General features: G+C 38.3%; 2 protein-coding genes across 5 annotated transcripts in view; one reads left to right on the top strand and one right to left on the bottom strand.

Moving 5' to 3' along the window:
• Positions 1-13260, top strand: part of LOC129746945 (uncharacterized) — a 39405-nt gene extending 26145 nt beyond the window's left edge. For 2 of the 4 annotated variants that reach the window (XM_055740902.1, XM_055740903.1), the window contains 3 exons: positions 697-1109; positions 9815-10675; positions 10741-13260. In XM_055740902.1, coding sequence (XP_055596877.1) covers positions 1042-1109; positions 9815-10675; positions 10741-12343 — 2532 coding nt within the window. In that variant the 5' untranslated portion in view covers positions 697-1041 and the 3' untranslated portion in view covers positions 12344-13260. Of the gene's footprint in view, positions 1-405; positions 610-696; positions 1110-9814; positions 10676-10740 lie in introns of those variants that run through there. The other 2 variants (XM_055740905.1, XM_055740904.1) reach the window with 2 other exon arrangements.
• A 148-nt stretch (positions 13261-13408) lies between these two features.
• On the bottom strand, positions 13409-14957 carry LOC129748811 (trans-1,2-dihydrobenzene-1,2-diol dehydrogenase-like). Its single transcript, XM_055743567.1, has 3 exons — positions 14532-14957; positions 13850-14388; positions 13409-13786 (listed from the first exon to the last, which is right to left on the bottom strand). The coding sequence occupies exons 1-3, from the start codon at positions 14734-14736 to the stop codon at positions 13517-13519; spliced, it is 1014 nt and encodes a 337-aa protein (XP_055599542.1). The 5' UTR covers positions 14737-14957; the 3' UTR covers positions 13409-13516.
• Between the last annotated feature and the right edge of the window lie 6110 nt (positions 14958-21067).

The raw sequence follows: 21067 nt of genomic DNA, 5'->3' as shown, positions 1-21067 counted from the left end.
ATGCTTCGGGAGATTCACATTTTCCACGAGAGCACAATACTGAGCAGAGCCAAAGCAAATAGCGATTTTTCTTTCCCCCCGAAACAGTCGTTGGATGTCTTTTCTCTGTGGCACCGTACAGTCCTACTACTGCGATATTGGAAAATGCTCTGTGGAGCTCCTATGGTTATGCCACAGTGCCAGTGCCAAGGAGACTTTCTGTCAATAATCTAGAAAAGATCATTCTGGGTCCGTGGAAAGTCGGTGTTTTCTGGAGCTTTTTTCCCAACTTTCACCAGCATGTGGCACTTGAGTTGATAAATTTTTGAATCTCGTCGTTGTTCGACAACACCCTGTGGTCACAAGTAAGCCTGATAAAGTTGACCGTTTGTTAATCTCCGGTAATTCTGCCGATTGAATTCGAACACATTGAGCTAGTGTGGGTCAAGCTTTAAAATGCATGTTAATGTGAGAGCGCGCAATGTGAGAGTCTCGTTTATTCCTGAAAAATGTTTACTCGCAGTTCCCAAATCGAAATGATAAGAGATCCGGTAGGCCCGCCTGAAGGTAAAGAGTTCGGGCACAGAACCGGGAACAAACATAAGTTGTGTTAAGAGATCGATTAGCCTGGTACCGAATTTCATTCTTCCCAATCCTTGATCGAAGAAAATCGGTGATTAATGTTCTCAAACTTTTTGTTTCTCTATCTTTTTGCAGTGCTGAACCTGTTGGATGGAATGAAAAGTTTGCTATCGTAAATTCTCCGAGCTCTCAGCATTCACAGAAAGCCCAAAGGATTCTTCCGGAACAGTTGAATGAAGGAGAGCCGGCCATGAGCCAGCCAGCTAGAAATGCCAACCAGGATCATGTTACCAGAAATTTGTCGTGCTAGTGTTGTTTCAAGTGTACCAAACGAACTGCATCGATGAAAAACGAAACCTTTGAATACCGTACTGATAGTGCTTAAGAAATAACCGTAACAAGTGGTGAATATTCAAGACTATAAAGTTGTTGGTGGCTCGAGCTGTTTCTCCTGTTTTCGCCGAAGGGAAATCTGGAAGCATGCTGAAACCGATCAAATCGTTGCTAACCTATTTGCACAAAAATTCCAATGGATCCAACGGTGTTGGGTAAGTCTCTTTTCAATGAAACATGTATTAACAACTACACAAGATTTTTTTTGTTTATCAGGGACCTTTTTTATGCAGGCTTGATGACTCCTTGATGTTTAAATTTTTCCCACTAACTTTAAGGAAATTAAGTGTTTTAAATTTTATATATTGAGCCCAGGATTGTTACCTTTAATAATATGACATTTGATTGATTAAACATGCAACGAACACCTTTAGCGTGTCATGATTCGCTTTTTAGTATTGCTCGTTCAGACTTATGGAATTTCCCATTTTTTTCTGAAGAAGAAGAAGCCCGCAAAATATGTCGCTACAGGTGCCAATCACAGGGTGACCAGTAGACCGCTGCAAGCTTTGTATGGACATTTCAAATTCTTAAATTTTTACACCTCCCATAACTTTTTTTTTGTTGTTTTTGCGGCCAGAAATAGCTATAAAAATTTTGGAAGCGATCCATTCAGTCCTGAATAAGCAGAACGAGTTTTAATTTTGTATGGAAATTTGTATGGGACAACAAAAATTATCATTAAAAATCGTCAGAGATGTGCTGAAAGTTCCAAAAAATATAACTTTGGATGAAAAATATTCCTTGATTCTTACAGTATAATTCATGTGAACAAACCACAAACCTAAATTGTACCCCAGAAAAGATATTTTATATTATACAATTTTGTTTTCAAAATTATTTTTTTTAATTTTTGCGTTTGCGTTTTCACTGCTTATTTGAAAGCTGTGTAAGGCTATGATCATTTAGTATCCGGGCACTTTATTTCGTTGATAGCTACGATAATAGAGCTCGGATATGCAAAACTTTAGTAGCGTTGTATTGGTTATGAAAAGGACTATCTTGCCTATTTTTGATAGATTTTTAAGTTAATGTGTGTTTGAGATATTTACGATGCAAAAAGACATGGTAAAAATAATTTTGCACAAATTTGCTCCTTTTTCGCATTTTACGCCTCGAAAATTCTCCATTGTTGACTTAAAAGCTCATAAACTGTTGGTTTTTTATGATTTTTTTTTTAAACCAAATGGTTGAGAAGTATAAGGAGCCACTTTAGGAGCCACACGAAGTTCAAACCAACCATCGGAGTGCAACCCTTGATCTTGAAAATGGTAAAAAGTCTATGGTTATTGGGGATAACTGAATGCAGACTTCTTAAATAATGCAAAAAATTCATTTCCGGCAGGAAAAAAGTGTTGCCTGACTAGTAAACACCAAGTAAATAACTAATAATGATCAGTTCCAAAGATCGAAATCTGTGCATCCAGTTTTTACGCAATATGACAGATGTGTTCTGATGGACAACAAAATTTATGTTAACTCTAGAAAGACCGCACCAGTCAAAATGACTGGTGGGACACTTTGTTTGTTGAATATCTTTAAAACACTACGCTCTAAAAATTCGCAAAAAATACGACTTTTCATGAATTTTGAATCTCTACAAAACTGTGTATTTTTCATTTTTCTAGCTCTTTTAATAAGCGAGAAAAATTTCGCCATGGACACTCGGACCGTGACCAGTCAAAATGACTGGTAAAATTCACAAACCTATAACTCAAACAAGATAAATTTTTTTCGCTTGCTTTTGGTTTTATTTGCAATCTACATTCAAGACAAAGAGCCTTAGTTGATTTATGGTGGGCAGGAGTGTGTCATTAGCTATGAAATAATTGATTTTCGATGCGAAGTCATGGAAATTTGTAGAAAAAGTTCTCGGATCGACCGCTGTGTGGCGCTTCAAGCACTTGACTCCCAATTTTTTTGGTCTGTTTTGTTGCTCAACTATAATCGAACTTTCTGTCAAAATTTGGCGAAATTTCATCAAGATTTGTAAAAGTTATGTTAGTTTTAATACATGTCCATTCGAGTAATCGAGTAATTTTAGGTGATAAATATGTTTTATACTGAACTAGTATGAGTAAAATAATTATGAATTGTGTACTTATTTATTCAAATTTGAAGACCTTATGTCTATGAAACTTAACAATTTAAATGATTTTTTTTTATTTGATTATTCTTCATACGTTGGTTATCCACCATGGGTGCACGGATTCACCGCAGTTTCTGCCCAAGTATGTATTCACTTGCATTCTTAGATTATTAGGTTCGACAAATTTCCAATTCAAGTTCCCTTACAGGTATTCCGGCACCCGTGTATAAAGCTGGCAACTGATTGAACATTATTTTTATAAGAGGAAACACATCTTACCTGTCGGCAACTTACGGGGTTTGAACCCTAGAGTTTTCTTGCCGATACCGGGAATCGAACCCAGTACACCTGGCATACCTAGACTAGACTCACGCCAGTCTATCTGATAGACCACATTGGCGCTAAGATTTTTCAACATGGGTGCACGGAATGGCTGTAAATTCGCCGTTGTTAATTATATAGAAATAAATAGTTTTTAACTTGCTTCAGAACACCAATTTTTTTTTAATTAGATATGATAGGCATTTGAAATGCAACATTAGTCAATCGAAAAACTTTTAAGGAAAAACAAATCAATGTGTACATTTGACCATGTTGATTCATTATTTTTATTTCCACTGTTTTCCGTCGCACGACATAACTTGATGCATATAATTCCTAAAATTCACTCGATCCATGATAACCGTTTTCCAATTTCTTGGATGTTGATCAGATCTTATCAGATAAATATACGATGGCAAAAACCTGTTTTTTAATAATAAATAAATAAATTTATTATTTCAAGATATAATTGAAATATTTCTTTTCCAGGAATGAAAAAACGGAGCTTAAAATAAAAATCGTTATTTAAATAATTATGACTCAACATGAAAGACATGATTTCGACTTTGGTTTAGTTAAGATTTGTAATAATGCTTTTAAAAAAATTGCAAAAAGTCCAATATATGATTAAAACGCTGTGAATCCGTGCACCCATAGTGAAAAACCATGTATATAACACAAATTTTCATTTGAATCTTTAAAAGTCTTTATTCTTTACCTTTAACATGCAAAAAAATTGATTTTGGATTAATGGCGGTGAATCCGTGCACCCATGGTGAATTGCTCTACTTATATGAAAAATATGCTTCAAAACCTACATTATCAGGTATAATTTATAGGCATCGGGTTGAAAAACTTCAGAGCGATGGATGCTAGAAAACATCTAATAAAACAAAACTGAAGTGAAACCGTGCACCCATGGTCAATACCCATAGCCATCTAACATGTTTTTATTATTAGATTGATAATGTGTTTCAATTTTTTGATAATTATTTGACATATTCATTTTATGACATACACGCATTCGTCAACTATGCCAAACTGAGGTGATTCCGGGCACCCATGGTGAAAAAATATTTCGATTTTATAACAAAAATGTTATCGAATTAATAACAAAATAATTTCAGAAGAAAAAATTTAAAAATATTTTGATAGAAAAAATTTCCCCTTTACCAGTCATTTTGACTGGTCACGGTCCGAATAGGTATATTCAATTTGCCGGTCCTTCTAGTGTTAAAACCAGATTTAAGAAATCAAATTCTTCAAGATGCCTACTCATGAAAAGGTTCCAACTAGATTCCAATTGCTCTTTCCAGGTGAGTTTGTGTGAAATATCATGATTTTGCAAAGGTTTTGCCTCTGTGGTAAAAATATTTGATCAATACATGACTGAAAAAAGTGTGCAAAGATAAAAAAGAGATTTTATGAAAAAGTTAGAGTATTTATTGAAATCATTGATAAATATTTTTTTTATATCTTTACATTAAATGTCATATTAACACCTTCATTTCCTCCATAGAAAGTTTTTCGATCAAATGAATAGTTTTTAAAATGCACACGCTTGTAACTGCCCGGATACTAAATGATCATAGCCTTAGGATGAGAATAAAAAATCTCAAAAAAATGCTTTGCATAGCCAGCTTAGAGCTTAGATTTTTTTTTTTTCAAATAAGCTGTATTAGCGTAAAATAATGTGAGAATTATATATTTCATAACTTAGTGCACTTTCTGTATGAATCTTTAGAAAAAAAAACCTGAAAGACTGGATGAAGGAATTAGTTGAAGAAATCAAAAATTTTGACAACATTGCATTCATATGTTGATAGTATTTTTTCCTGAATTCTTATTTCGAAACTTGAGATTGATGCTTAACACCTTTCTTACTATTGGCCTAGATTTTATTATGTTCAGAACTTCATCAGAGACACGTTATGATGAATTAAAACATAAATAAGCAGAAATGTAAAGAAAATGTTTCAAATGTACAGGAAACAATTTTGAAGAGTCCGACAAAAAAATCGAACGACATATTTTGCGCTTTTACTGATAACCGTATTCTTTATTCGGAAAGAAATGTGAAAAAATACTTATCATATGTGTATGAGTTTCGAAATCATATTTATTAGAAATTCATTACAATAAATCCAGAACTTACAAATTTTATCCTAAGCACGGTTTTGAAAGTTTTTATTAATATGTTAATGCATTTTCGGGGCTGTACTGAAAATTCCTAGATTTAAAAAAAAAATATTGCAAATCTAGAATCCAGCACCCAGAGCTCAGCCTCTAGATACACATTATTAAAAAAAAATAATTTTAAAGTTTAAAGTTAACACAAAACTGAATTCCACCTAATATGAATTTTGAACTAACATCAAAAGTTAAAATTTAATTTTGAATTCGAAATGTGAATCCCAATATAAACTCATGATTTGATTCATGGATCTGTAATTCAATCCGAAATAAATTGTTTATGATCATATTTTAAATACCAGAAACCAGAACTCATCTCTGTTAAAGAGTAGAAAAAAAACAAACTTTTCATTGGAACTTCAACTTGAAATTTTCTGATCACATGGCGTTATATCATAGGAATATTTTATCAAACCCAAATCATGAAAATAAATTTAGTAAGAAGCGAAGTTGTTGTCAAAGACTGGGATGAAGGTGGCAATATTCGACGAAATTTCGCAAGATACTAAAATTATTTTCTACTAATATTATTTTCTTGAAGCTTTGCATTTCAATGTGTTAATATTTTAATTTCTGTAAAATATCCAAACATTCATACACATAAATGCCTAATAAACGATGTACGTATTTCTTCATGTTATTTAAATCTGGGGAAATCAAAAAATATTTTACGCAAAAACGGAAATTTGAAAAAAAGGGTAACTTGCTGGCCATCCTGCAATCAATTTGGCCACCAAAAAAGTTGTTGAAAAGGACCATGATCCTTAACCTTAAGTATACCACACTTTTTACCATAATTATCTGCACAGCCGGGGAATTTTGTACGATTTTTTGAAAAAATGGGAAAAACAGGGTAAATTGGAAAAAAAAAATCTAGGTTTATTTCAAAATATACAAGAAAAAAGTGAAAGAGAATAACACGTAATTTGAATTCTGTTCATTTTCGAATGATCTCTGAAAAATCGAATTTGAGGTTTTATTCGATTTAGCAAATAATGTGAACAAACGCGGGCAAAATCTGGAAAGTTTACAAAAAAAAAACCAAAACTTTTATTCTTGTTTGAAAGAAAGTTTAATATCAAACTAGCTTAACCCCTGTGTGCGTTGCAACAAATCCATTTGGCAAACGTTGAACTAATGGCTCATAGAAAGTGTTAAATAAATTATATAAATTCCACGTCTTCTTTCCTGAAATTATAAAAACTTTGATTTTATCATAATTTAGAATGGTGGCAAAACGAAAGCAATTGCTTTTTTAATTTTTCTTTTATTTAAGACCATGTCTTCAAAAAAGAAAAACTCTATCAACTTTTATGCCTAGTTCTAAACTCGATCTCCAATATAATACTAATTATTCAAAGTAATCCCTCCTCTTTTTAGGAAAAAATCTAAATCACAAATTTGTCTTCGAAAATGGACAGGGTGCGTATTCTTCCCAAAACTTGTATCGTGGCCCCCCTTTCTAGGAGGGGGATGGGCTTCAAATTTCGTAGAAACCACTCCCGGATTCTCCACGCCGATTTTCACGTCGAAAACTAATGAACCGATTTACGTGTAACTTGGTAGGTGGTGGCCAAGGTTGCCGAAAAAAATATCTGTGTTTTTGACAAAAAAATTCTCGAATTCTGTGATTTAAACCTTAAATTCTGTGACGGTTTTCTATGACGCTATTTCTATAAAGTTCATTGGAAATCTTGAAAAATGGGAACTTCTTACAGTTCTAATAGAAAAGAAATCAATTTACATCACCTTGTTTTCATATTTTTATGAATAAGAGTCAGTTTCGGTCTACTTTATTCGACCATCTTCAGAAACTATATTTATTACAAATAAAGGTTGAAAGAGAAAAAAAATTTTAAATTACAATTTTAAAAGTCTAATTAAAATAATTTTAAATCACAAATTGGGAAACACTCACAAAAAGCAATTTTTCCGCCTGCTAGGGCCGTCTCTCTGCTCTACTGTATTGAAAATATCAAGCGATACTTATCAGCATTCTACAGTGAAAGATACACGAGTACACCGGAGATCTTTTACTAAAACCTTAAGTTTTTCCAACATTACTTTTGAATATTTTCAGGGAGAAACTTTGGAATGTGATTGTGCTTCCTGTAAAAATCACAGTTTTTAACTGGAAAAACTTCTGAATTTCATAACGGATAATCACAAGCATCCCAGTATTTTGGCTCCTTCTTTAACAAAACTTTATATTGTAGATTTATCGTTAAAATTATTACCGTTTATCGTGCTCCACATTCCAAAAATTTACCATTCATGAATTTAGTTTTAAAAGGAACAAAACCTTAATACGCGTGGTTGAAAAAAATTCCCATAAGCCCGGAACAAATTTCAAATCCTTCTTTTGTCACTTGGAGTTGGAACATCGCGAGAGGGGGGAGGGGGGGGGGGGGGGTAAATTATAATGCGAAAAACCAATAAATTGGGATAAATTGTACGAAAGTTTGAATGCACAAAATTTTATACTATATCATTGCACAAAACCTAAAAATCAAGTATTTTATTTAAAAAATCATTATAAACAAGAATATAAAAAGTGAAATAAATCCCATCTTCCAATATTTGTTTTTCGTTCTTGGAATCTTTCGGATATTTAAATTGTTTTTGGAAGTTTACATCAAATATTTAAAACTTTATTTATTCCCCCCTTCAATTTTTTTTAGAAAGGGGGTAACAAAAGAAGAAATTGATATTTGTTTCAGTCTAATTTGGAAAGGAAAAAGAATTGCAGAGCGTATTTCTTGTTTAAATTTTTATATAACATAAATTTTGTGTACTGATTTTGATCATTCTCGCTGTTAGACAATGTTCTAGTCATTTGCCAAGAAATAATGTCTTCACTTTAAAAAATATCGACATTTCAACGAATAGTTCAAAAGTTGCAGTTTTTTAAAAACTTTAAAATTTTCGACTGTTTTGAGCGCTTTCAGCGCTCTCATAACCAGAGGGATGTAAATGCTAGAAATCGATTTTGAGTTAATACCGATGGATCCTTCGTAATTTAATCCTCATCTCGTGCAAATTCAGATTTTTCAATACATTCGATAAAATAGCTGCTCGAATCCAAAAATAACAAGAAAAATCAAGTACCTTCCTAATTTTGAAGTGCCTCTTCTCGAAACTATTAGATATGTAGGCACTTACATTCCTCTGGTTCTAAGCGCCTCAGATGTAATGAAATTCTTTCTTCAACTAACTTTCTTCAATTTACCTCTTTTCCGTTTTAAAACTTTTACATAGCTTCAACTTTCAAGTTTGCCCAAGAGATTTTCTGCAATCGAATGTAAATATCGCTTAGTCGTTTCACATTCAACGGGTGTCAAACCGTTTAAACCTTTGTTTTCAACAGCGATCATAAATCCCATTCCAATCCAATCAAAATATTTTAAACACCGGGATCAATGCTTTCACAAATCGAGCATACTAACAATATAATGTGGATATATATTACTGGCAACAAGAAAATCTTTGTGGGTTATGATAATGGCACAGAGCCCTTACCACGAGTCAGACTCGTGGTGATATCCTGTAAAAACATTTTTCCAGCATTTCCAAAACACGTTTTTTTGACGAAGTTAAAAAAAATCTGAGAATATTCCATAAATGCGTGAGGTCACATAGCTACCAAAAGTTGTACCACGAGACCCTTTAACATGGCGAAATATATATAGCGAGTGTTTATGTCATTTCGTTTTTGAGTTGGGTGACACTGGACGTTGATCTTTTTGTTTAAAGTGAAATTTAACTAGGTAATAGTATACTTTCTATGATGAGGTAGAGGACTCTTCTTTACATGTCTTTGGAAGATCCTTGAAAGCCTGGTGATAAGTGTTTTAAAAAACAGCGTTAAAGTATCCGGTTATTTGGAATGATTTCCTTTATTCATGTTTCGGTAAACACACTAGATCCCTATGAAGCAGACAAACAAGGTCAGTCCTCTGGAGATGTTCTCCGAGGAAGTCTCCTGAAACCGAGTGTTTTCATGCTATTCTTGTTAGAGATATGACTGTAAGCCAGTTTTCCCAAGATCTTACTGTTGATTTTGTTGAGCTGCAGCGAGTTATCGATTAGTGACCAAAGAACCCGATAATCTTGAACATTTCAAAAGGTTAAAAACATTTCTGTGGTATAGATCAAGTTCTGTTGACCAGGTATCGAGAAAAGATTCCGTCTTTACTTTAATATTAGTTTAAGCTTATTGAAATCGTGTACTAATCAGATAATTAAACCTCTTTTCAGAGTAACCAACGGAATTGGTACCATGGAGGAAACAAGCCTGGATACTAACAGTGCTATGGACGGCGCCGAAGAAACGCCGTGCGAGGATCCCCTGTACGACCCGCTAGCCCTCGATGGGGAAGAGGACGTACTGGGGGCATGTGACGGTGCAGGGAATGTGGAAAGAATCGATTTGAACAGCAGTATCTGCAGCACTGTGAGCAGTGTGACCGCTGAAACTGCGAACACGAGTTGTAGTGATTTGGACAGTTCTGCCGGTCAGATTATACTGGTCGATGTGACCAGCCTGAAACAGGGAAGTGAGCTAGCGAGGGTAACGGGAGAACCTGCTGTGACTATTAGTGTAAACGGCCTTGATGACAGTGGCATGTCCCTGGAGAATGGGCACAATAGTGATGAGACCAAGTCTACCAACCTGGAAGATGATAGCTTTACGACGGCCTCCTGTGGGGATACCCCAATCGTGACGGTGACGGATTTGGTGGTACCGGAGGAATGTCCAGATGTTGCCGATCGTTCCAACGCTGAAGAAACTGATCCGATCGCAACGAGCTCGACTAATACTCAGGAACCTGAAGAGGAAGAAGCAAGCGATGGATCAGATTCAGGATTAGGATCCGAACCGTCCAGGAATCTTTCGACATTGGAGAAAGAAATCACAGAGCTGCCTCCGGTGAAAAGCAATCTCAAGCGGCGCTCGGCGGAGGAAACGACCGGTGCGAGTAACGAAAAGCGACCAAAGAAGGGCATTACATTTGACGGGGTGACGGTCTACTATTTCAGTCGGATGCAAGGTTTTGGATGTGTACCATCACAGGGTGGATGCACTCTCGGTATGGAAATTCAGCACATGCATTCAAGGTGAGTTCAATCGCTAATTATTATTGATCATTATTACAATTTTTAACATGGTTCAAACTTTGCAGGAGGTTTACCTTGGCCGAACATGCCGCCGAACAGAGGAAAATGCATCGAGCACAGCTGCAGGAGCTTAATCCTCGCAGCAGCTCTAGCGAAGAAACGGACAGCGACGAGGAACCAAGCTGTGACAGCGGTTCCGAGGGTGAATGCGAATCCTATGGTTTCCTACAGCCGGTGACGGCTCGACAGCGACGGGCACTCCTCAAAGCAGCCGGTGTGCGACAAATCGATTCTTCCGAAAAGGACGAGTGCCGATTGATTCGAACTTCTCGGGAAGTATGCGGTTGTACCTGCCGAGGATACTGTGATCCGGATACGTGTGCCTGCAGTCAGGCTGGCATCAAATGTCAGGTGGATAGGCCAAATTTTCCTTGTGGATGTACACAGGATGGTTGTGCCAACGTCATGGGTCGGGTTGAGTTTAATCCAGCTAGGGTGCGAACACATTTCATACACACTATCATGAGGTTAAATTTGGATAACAAGACAAATGGGGACACGGACGGTGGGATGGCAATGGGAGCTAATGGTGGTTATGGTAGCTTGAAAGACTGGTCTAGTGGTCCTGTACGGTTACCAGGACTGTACGGAAGGCTGGCAGTCAATGGAGGAGCTGATACTGTGGATGGATATCACCATCACCAGCATCATCAGGCTCACCATCAGATGCAGCATCAATACGCATTAGCGGGGCATAACTATCTAGGCAATCATTCGGTTCCACAAGGAACAGATTCTCTAGATCTCCATTACGCTTTTAGGGATTACTATTCTTCCAATCAACCTACTGATCAATTGCCGATGAATAATGCACTAATGGCACCTTACTACGGAAATTATCCAACCAGTCTAGAACAATACCATCAACCTCACCACAGCAGTCTTATTTTGGACCACCACCAGCAACGGCAACAAGATCCACATTCCACAATCTACCACGGACAGATGGTAGAATGCCTCCCGGGAACTTCGACCTCGAATACCAATACCACGGTAATAATGGATGAAGACACAACCCTAAACACTCCTATCAACCCAAATTTCGTCTGTGACGAAACTCTACTCTGCAGCAGCACCTCCAATTTGGTAGACCATGGTCTATCGCAAACAGATCCTCTTAATACTAGTTCCTCCTGTCCAGAAAAAGTAATTATCCCCGAAACATCGGAGCCCCTACCTGAAACCAGCCCTCTGGATACTGGCGGAGATTTCATTGACCTTAACACCCCTTTAGCACCAAGTAGCGAACGTTTGGAAGCCATTAATGATCTCCTCGCCAGCAGTAGACATTCGATTGGCATCGTCAAGCAATCCATTATTGCCGAAGAAGACGACGAACTAAGCGACTTCCGGGATCCACCACAGATTCCCATCACCCATGCTGCAGAATCCAACAACACACTCACCGAAACCAACGATACTCAACCACTGGATGTTCCGAAGAGTACTGCAACTACACTCGGTACGCCCATCCTGCAAGATACCCATTCGGACCCTACCAAAGTCGCCGAAGTCCCTGAACAAGTCGCCCCTAGTGCCGTAATCGAAACGACCGAACACTTAAGTGAAATTATCAAAAATAGTATTGTTGAAACTGTCTCCAATTAGACGTAGCTAATGGTAGCTATCAGAAAGCGTAAATTTAAATCTTTATGTTTCCGATCCCTTCTATATCATTCCCCTATCTAGCAATTGATGAAATTGTTTAAAAATTCTACTTTTTTCCTAATTTTGTTTAAACTATATCTTGTTATCTATCTGTATTTTGTTTCCTGGCTTTAATTGCACCTTTACAAATTGACTCACATCAGCTTTAATCCACTTTTCAACTAACACTACTGACATCCGGAATCAGGAGTGAGGCGGTAGAAAAAGAAAAACTTGACTCATAGTTGAATTTATGCCGTTTATCATAGAGGAATACAATGTAAGTTGGTCTAAATTGTGAAAAAGCGAACAAGAAACCAGTTAGGGTAGAACTTTTTCTTAATCACAACGTTTCATGGTAAGCAACAACTAACAGTTGTAGAAGAATAAATTTTAAAAAATACACTTACTATGTCATGTGAGCTCCGTAGGAGGAAGTGTAAAGCTGTCACTTTCGAAAATTGGTGTCTGAGCTAGTTTCCTCAAATGACACAACTACGAGAACCTTTTGAAGTAAGAACCCCAAACATGGAAAAAATAGTGTATCCCCAAATTAGGATATCGTAAGCTGTCACGAGACAAGAAAAAAAAACCACACATAAACACAGAGCAAAAACAGAATTTCGTAGCCGAGAGTAAACTTCCTAGCAAAAACAAACAAACAAACATACAAACATGTACATAAGTTTCATTGAAAATAACAAAATATGTAATAAAGAATTCTTACAGAAGATAAGTAAAAAATCTTCATTCAAAAACAAAATTGTTGAAGAAACCGAAATTTGTAAAATAACTCAATCTGGAGAAAAACTAAAATTAACTATTATATCAATTATGAAAACATCAGTAATTGACAAAAATACAATTAGTCGCATAACGATGCTAGCTGCTCATTGTTCGATGAAAAATATCACATCCCTTATAATGTTAGCGTTCTCTCTACCACCTGGAAGAAATCTCTTCCAACAACAGGACTTTTAGCAAATAAGAAAAATTACCGATTCCGAAAGCATAAGTATATTGCAAGTCTATGTTGTATTTACATTACAAACTTATGTATTTTTTTTTTAATTTGTCAATAATACTTCTAATGTCGACATCTATTTACAAATCATTTCATAAAACGGAACTTCTTCAAGGCTTAAAAATGTAATCCTCAGCCATTTCAACACCCATCTGCTTCCGAATGGTATCCTGGACCCTCGCCACAGCCAAACTATCGGAATGGCTCACAATCGACGATTCCAAATCACCGGCCTCTATCCTTAGCCGGCATTCCTCAGCCTCATACCGAAGGCCAACGCTGTTCTTCTGAATACACTCCACCTTGGACATAGGCAATGGGTAAAATTTAATCGTCCCATCCAAATCTGTCAGTTCGGTCGGACACCAGAAATCAGGAAGCTGTAGCAGAAAAGTGTTTTAGTTAAGTTGATTTAAAAAAAGCATTTTTTTTACTAAATTTACCGTGATAGTCCCCTCTGTTCCGCTAATCGTGGCAGTATTTGAAAGTGTTTCGACCCCACTGGTTCGAATTTTGACTGTTGCACCACTGGGAAATTTGAGCTCAACATTTGTCTGAACATCCACGTTTTCTTCGTTCATTTCTCCTTCGGTCTTAATCTCCGCTGGACTTTGTTCCAGAATCCAAAGCGCCAGTTGGCTGCTGTAGAGACCCAAATCTAGCACACTTCCTCCGCCCAAGTGCTGCATCCGGATACGTTGGACCTTACTGATGGGGAATCCCAGTTCGACTTTAACCTCCCGAATATCACCAAGATCGCCGTTGCGGATGCGATTCCGTATGTAACCATAAGCTGGGAAGAATCTTGACGAAATACCTTCCATGCAGAACAATTTACGTTCCCTGGCATACTCCAGCAAAGCCTTCGATTGACCCTCGTTAACGCAAAGAGGACGTTCGCAAAGCACGTGCTTTCCACCGTCTAGCATCTGAAGCGCGATTTCGTAGCGCAGACTGTTCATCGTACCCACGTAGACGATATCTATCGAAAAGAAATCACAACGAACAATAATTTTTTCACTTTTGGAATTAGTTCCAATCAACCTTCAAATAGCTTGCAGGCTCAAATCGACATTCATTCGAAATAGCCTAATTCACTAGATGGTGATCGTAAGAGTAACTCACCGACATTGGGATCCCGGGCCAGTGCCTCGAAACCGACGTGAAAATTTCTGATTCCATGAAGTTCGGCAAATTTCTGTGCATTTTCCAATCCTCGAGCAGCAACGGCTACCACGTGATGATCGGCTTTTGGCAACGTCGAAACGGCACACGCAAAATCGTGCGAAATTGTTCCCGCGCCAGCGATTCCCCAACGTAATGGTGCCATTTTTTCTCGCAAAATTAAACTTGACAAGACTGTTGCTACGACTTAGCGAAAAAAATGTGAACTAATCAGCTCTCGTTCTAGAATAGGAACTACACTTTCACTATCACTTGTTCTAACCGCCAGTCTTCAGATCTCGGATCTAAATGGCGCAATCGCTGATTGTCTGTTACAAGTACTATCTTGGGCTCTTTGAGACGCGGTTTTGCTGATTCTTAGCCGAATGCATTTTCATTTATTTCCAAACCGGCACCCTCCCCACCCCCACACTAATATGATTGTTTTCCGTTTCGCTACCAGTGCAGTGAATGGTGATGATGATGATCGTCATCGTCGTCATGAGCATTTTCTTTCTTCCTTGACGATGATCTCTGCATCCCTACAGCTGATCGGGTTTTCCACTCAATGGTGCACAATGTGGTAAGTTTTGCCCGAATGAAAGAAATCTTTGGTGAATGGCCTGTGTTCCGGTCGCTCGGGATCAATGAAATGATACTCTCTGTTCTGCGGACGGAACCGAGGTGAAAGGTCGTTTACATGAATTTACTCTCCTCAGTAAGAAACAACAACTTTTCCGGATGAAGTGGTTTTCCCGGCTTCAGGTCTGTGACATGACTGGCATATGACAAATACTGAGTTGAATAAACCAACTACATAATAAGTATGGGAAATGAAAATTCAAAAATCTTTTTAAAAAATGCTTGCAGTTATGGATGAGCCGAAGAATATTGAATTAAAGCTCAAAATAAAAATACACACAATAAAAAACAGTTCAAAGCTGATTCAACATTAAGCATTTATAGTTTGAATTAAAATAAGGGTTCTGTAATGATTTATCACTCAAAACGTCATATCATTCGGAATTCGGGAACAAGATCGTAAGTTAAAATCAAAATTTAGTAAAAGAATCAATATAGGGATGACCTGGGATTGTTTATTCCATTTTTTATTTATTTTGAATCATTAAGGTAATCTGTAATTTAAAAACAGGATATCTAAATTTCTAACATATTACTTTCATGCTTTGCACAACAGTACATCGTGCATCATTGTAAACTTTATGATTTCATTACACAGAAAATAAGAAAAAGGTAAAATTTACCGAGGAGTGAGATGATTTTTTTAAACCCTCTTTCGAGGTAAATTTTACCTTTTTCGCATTCACCTAGCAAAATAGTAAATAATACCGTTTTTCCATTCGCGGATTTAAAAGATAAATGCTAGTTGGTTTGATTTGTTTCTTCAATAAAAATAAAACAAAAACAAAATTCATTAAAAAAAAATTTTAATTTTAGATACATAGGGACTTCTTCTTATATTTATGATTGGAATGTATCACCGTGTTTAAAATAAAATACTGTTCAGGCAAGTCCTTTCTTCGCCAAGCTCGTGGCAGTTCCATTAACGTTCTTCCGAGCAATCATGGCTGCAGAATCCTCCTGATTGCAGAATTCCTCAACTATTCTTGTGAATTTATCGGTAGCCATCGTGATATTAAACTCATTAAAGTCATTTATTAGCTGAATTTTAATTATTTATTCAGAATTTGAATTATGAATCTGAATTCAAAATTTCAATTTTGAATCTTTTTCGAATTTCAATACGATTTCTTGAATGAACAAAACAAAACGATATCTAAGTTCATATTCAAGATCAGAATTTTGAAAATACATAAACGAATAGGTGAAATTTTTATCAGGGTCCTCAATCCCTTCAGAGCTTTATAATTTAATTTCTGATGTTTTTTTTGTTTCAGTTTATCAGACTTGCGTATCTAAATTTGATTATTTTTTTTTTTTATTTACGACACTTTACCATCCTTGTGGCATTTGTGTCTGCATAGTTTATATTTTACAGAGTTTCATAGATTTTGCATTTTTTCAGAAAATCTAAGAGGGGCTTTTCACGTGATTCTTCATTTTTTAAAACATCGAAAACAGATCCTTGTATATTGTGTTCCTCTCGGGCCTCTTTGTATCCCCATAGCAATCCGTCAGAATATGTTGAACAGTGGTCTGTATACCACAGAATTGGCAAACTGGTGCAAGGCTTTTGTCAAACAAGTATGCGTGTGTTAGCCTAGTGTGTCCTATGCGGAGTCTTGTGAGAACAAGCTGGTCTGAAGGACATTTCCGGTCTTTATATTTCGAGGGCGTGTATTTATGTTGTCTGAGGAATGATTGGTTTGCGTGCCATCGGTGTTCCCATGTTCTCCACATACTTCTTTTTATGAACCTTATAGCGTCTTGCGCTGGGACTCGAGAGTCAGAAGGAGTTGAGTTGTTGCGTGCAGTATTCGCGCATTTGTACTCTTCTTCGTTGCCTGGTATTCTAGCATGTCCTGGAACCCACGTGAAAGTAATGTTGTGATTACGAGTGTATTTCTCCATAGACTGAATCCATGGATGACGCGAATTTCCTTTGAAGAGGGCGTCCAAACAGCTAGCAGAGTCAGTTAAAATGAGGGTGCAACAATTTCGGTTGATTTCCTGAACAGCAACATTTAATGCATACGCTTCCGCTGTGAAAATGCTACATTCGCTAGGTAGAGAGCAGCTTATTTTTCTTGGCGGTATGTAGATCCCTGCTCCAGTTTCGTTGGCATCCTTTGAACCGTCTGTATAGACTTGCTTGTGTCTCGAATACTTGTTTGCAATGAACTCGTTGAACTTCGGAAGTACGGTTGTTTGATTGCTGCCTGCTTTTATAATTTTCCTCAGAGTGTTGTCTATATTTGGCGGTTCATCATACCATGAACGATCCGTTAATCTTGCTACTGGATAGATGTTAGGTATCACTGCGTTGGTGGTTAATTGAAAAATATGCTTGGATCTTTCGGTTGTTGATGTGCAGCGATCGATGCCTTTCTCAACCATACGGATTCCCAGCTGTGCTAATTTTCGAATTATTAGCAACCGAAATGGTAGAGCGCCAGATTCTGCCAACAGAGATTCGATGGGGCTTGAACGGAAAGCACCAGAAGACAGTCTAACAACTTCGTTGTAAGTAGGGCAGAGGATTTCGTCCATTAAATCCATGCTGCAGCTGGTAAGTCCAACTCCATACATCAACTTGGATGTTATGAGTGCGTTGCCAACTTGTAGGAGAGTTTTTCGGTAGCTTCTTTTGAGTTTATATCCGAGTATTTTCAGAAGTCGCTTGATATATGCAAAGTGTTCGCGGAATTGCATTTTGGAATCCAGAAGCGCGCCCAAAATTTTCATTTTTCTAACTTGGGGTATGGGTTCATTATTCAGTTTAATGGGTCTGCCGCGCTTTTGGTGTTTTATTTTGCATATGTTCATTAGCATGGATTTAAACCCTACACTTTTTGTCCAATTGGTGAAAGCGTTGACAGCTGCCCTCAGCTGTTGGCGAATTGTTGTCTTGTTTTCTCCCTTGGCAATCAGAAGTACGTCGTCTGCATATAGAAGAATTTCAACGTTCCTGGGGATCACTTCGAAAAGTGGTTGTATAGCAACTAGAAACAGCGTGACTGATAGCGTCGAGCCTTGGGGAACTCCGTTTTCCGCTTTTCGTGGGCTGGACAACGACCCGTTCGCCGATACTCTGAAAGTTCTATTTTCGAGGTAACTGTACAGAATGTTTAGTAAACGGCATTTGATATTCCATTTTCTCAAAGTATTCAGAATATGTACCTTATTCGTCGTGTCGAAAGCTTTCGAAATGTCGAGAGAAACTAGTTCAACATGCTCTGAGTCATTAATCTTTATGAGTGTCTCAAGCTGTGCTAAATGTGTGTCAACTCCTTGGCCAGCACGAAAAGCATGTTGACGGCGGTCTTATCGGCTGGTGCCTTCGAGTTCAGTGATCAGACGTCGATTGATCATGCGCTCAAACAACTTCCCCATTCAACTCAAGAGCGTTATAGGCCTATATCCATCTGGTGAACTACGATTCCCGTCTGGCTTAGGGATGGGGATGACAATGCCTTGGCGCCAGGATATTGGAAAATTACCCGAAGTCCAGATCTGGTTGTAGAGCTCCAAGAGTGCACGTTTGGCGGACGACGACAATTTTTGGTGAAGAGGATAGCCGATATTGTCCTAACCAGAAGAATTACCTCGATCTCGATTACGTCGATCTAACGCCCAGAGTAATTCTTTCATTGAGAATTCTCTGTTGTATTTTTCCTCCAGATGTGGCTGGTTAGTAGTCATGGACATGGATTGGATCTGGAGCCTTTTGGGACAGCTAGAGTTGGAGAACCGTTTCTCATATTCATCTGCTAGCGCATTGCAGACAGTGTAACCGTCGCTGGTCGCTCCAGCTGGAAGATGAAGGATGATATTACAAGAGCTTCGTTTACCCTGAAGACGGTTCACGCGATTCCATACGTCAGAAGATGGAGTTTCCGGATTAATACTCTCAACTAGTTTCTCCCATGACTTCTGTTTCGCTTCATGTATCATTTTGCGGCAAATAGATCTCGATTCGTGAAATTGGGCTAGTGCTTCTGGTTTCCGTGGGTCGTTGTCGTCAAGTCTTCTCAGTGATCGTAGAGTCTTGCGTCGCTTTTTAACGGCCGATTCGATGTCTGTGCTCCACCAAGCAACTGCTTTCTTCTCAGGTTTTCCACTTGTCCTAGGAATAGTTTTTTCTGCCGCCTCGATGATTCGTTTCTCCCGGGATCAAGTTATCATTCGTCATTTTTTCGAAAGCTTCCCAGTCAGCTCGTTTATACAGCCATTTTCGATGCCGCATTGGTTCGTCATTGTTACCAAAACTTCGTATGAGTATTGGGAAGTGGTCACTGTCGGAAGTGTCCGGAAGAATGTTCCAAGTAAACTTGTCGGAAAGAGTTGCTGAGCAAATGGAAACGTCCATTGCTTGGGTTTTACCTGTTGCTGAGTCGACACGTGTGACACACCGTCGTTCAAAACAACAAGTCCGTGGTCCACAGTTAGCCCTATTAGTTGATTACCTCGATTAGTCGCTGGTGTTGATCTTCTTGTAATGTAGCTGCCCCATGCAGCGTGGTGCGCGTTGACATCTCCTAAGATCATCAGCGGTTTTGGTAGAGAAGTTAGCAGTGCGTCTAAGTTGTCTATGACGTTACTGTCACTGGGTGGAAGGTGAACGGAGACAAGGGTCATCTCTACTGGAGAGTAGATACGAACCGCTACAGCTTGGATATCGTTATTCACTGGAAGTCGTTGTAAAGGTATCCCTGTTTTGATAGCCAGGGCTGCACCTTGTCTGCTGTGAGCGGAGCATGCTCCCAGTAGAAGATGGTAGCTGCGACCGATGAAATTGGAAGCCACGTTATGTGAACCAGCATTTGTTTCTTGTAGACAAATCACCAAGGGTTGGAACTTTGATATCAGAAGCAGCAGTTCATTTCGATGCGTTCGCAAACCTCTGATGTTCCACTGGATAGCAAGGGTTGTGTTACCACGTACATCTAGTTCCGTTGAATCTATGGAGAGACGGTCGGCTGAATTCGGCGAATCGTTAAAACGTGTTGGTATACTTGCCAGAGAGGGCAGCTCCCCCGTCTCAGATGTTACCGGAAGTTGTTCAATTGTGTTCAGTTGTGTAGAAGCGGTTAAGTCTGACACAAGGAGATGCGTGTTTGCTGGATTCCTGCTTGGAACTGACTGTAGCCGGTAGTTTCTGGGACTTCGATTAGAGATGTCAACAATAGTGGGACTGAGATTCAGGTCACAAGACGAGAGGAGAGTTTTTTGGACATGAAAATCTCCGTACTGGGGGGTGGTGTCATCTGTGGGATAAGATATGGCTGGGTCTGATGCTTGTAGATGAATATCAAGGGTACTTGCCATGTTGGGCATGTTCCCCGTGTCAGCCGTTGCAGTATGTCGTTCGTGGTGTCGTGTATTTTATGTATTTCCTGCAAAAGCTGACACGGGGTAGTGCCTGTTTGCTGGATTCCTGGTTGAAACTGATTGATCAGTACTTTCGTACTGGGAGGTGTTATCTGTGGAATAAGATGTGGCTGGGTCTGTTGTTGAAAGTTGAAATTCGAGGGTACTTGCCATGGAAGGCATGTTCCCCGTGTCAGCCGTTGCAGTATGTAGTTCTTGGTCGGGTGTAGATGATGTATTTCCTGCAGAAGCTGACACGGGGAGTGCCTGTCTGCTGGATGCCTGCTTGTCAGATGCGTATTTTGGCTAGAAGTGTGTTCGTTCCTTATTCGGGTACCTATTTCGTTGCTGAGTTTGTTCTGCGTTATGTTGGATGGTGCGGGTAATGTAGAGAAGTCTTTAGTTGAATTGTCACGGTTAGTCGTCATAGTCGTCATCGTCATCGTCATCTTCAATCATCTGGCAAATTCCGTGGGAGTTCTGCA

This window comes from Uranotaenia lowii, chromosome 2 (genome assembly GCF_029784155.1).
Source record: "Uranotaenia lowii strain MFRU-FL chromosome 2, ASM2978415v1, whole genome shotgun sequence".
NCBI classification, from domain to species: domain Eukaryota; kingdom Metazoa; phylum Arthropoda; class Insecta; order Diptera; family Culicidae; genus Uranotaenia; species Uranotaenia lowii.
Note: the sequence above shows the minus strand (reverse complement) of the source record. Positions and strands in the feature narration are given on the sequence as shown.

Bases quoted from the DNA above. Each gene is read 5' to 3' on its own strand.
- LOC129748811 (XM_055743567.1), bottom strand. From the start codon at position 14,736: ATGGCACCATTACGTTGGGGAATCGCTGGCGCGGGAACAATTTCGCAC. The intron at 14,389-14,531 runs GTGAGTTACTCT...TCTTTTCGATAG, and splicing joins GGCCCGGGATCCCAATGTCG to ATATCGTCTACGTGGGTACG. The intron at 13,787-13,849 runs GTAAATTTAGTA...TTTCTGCTACAG, and splicing joins GAACAGAGGGGACTATCACG to CTTCCTGATTTCTGGTGTCC.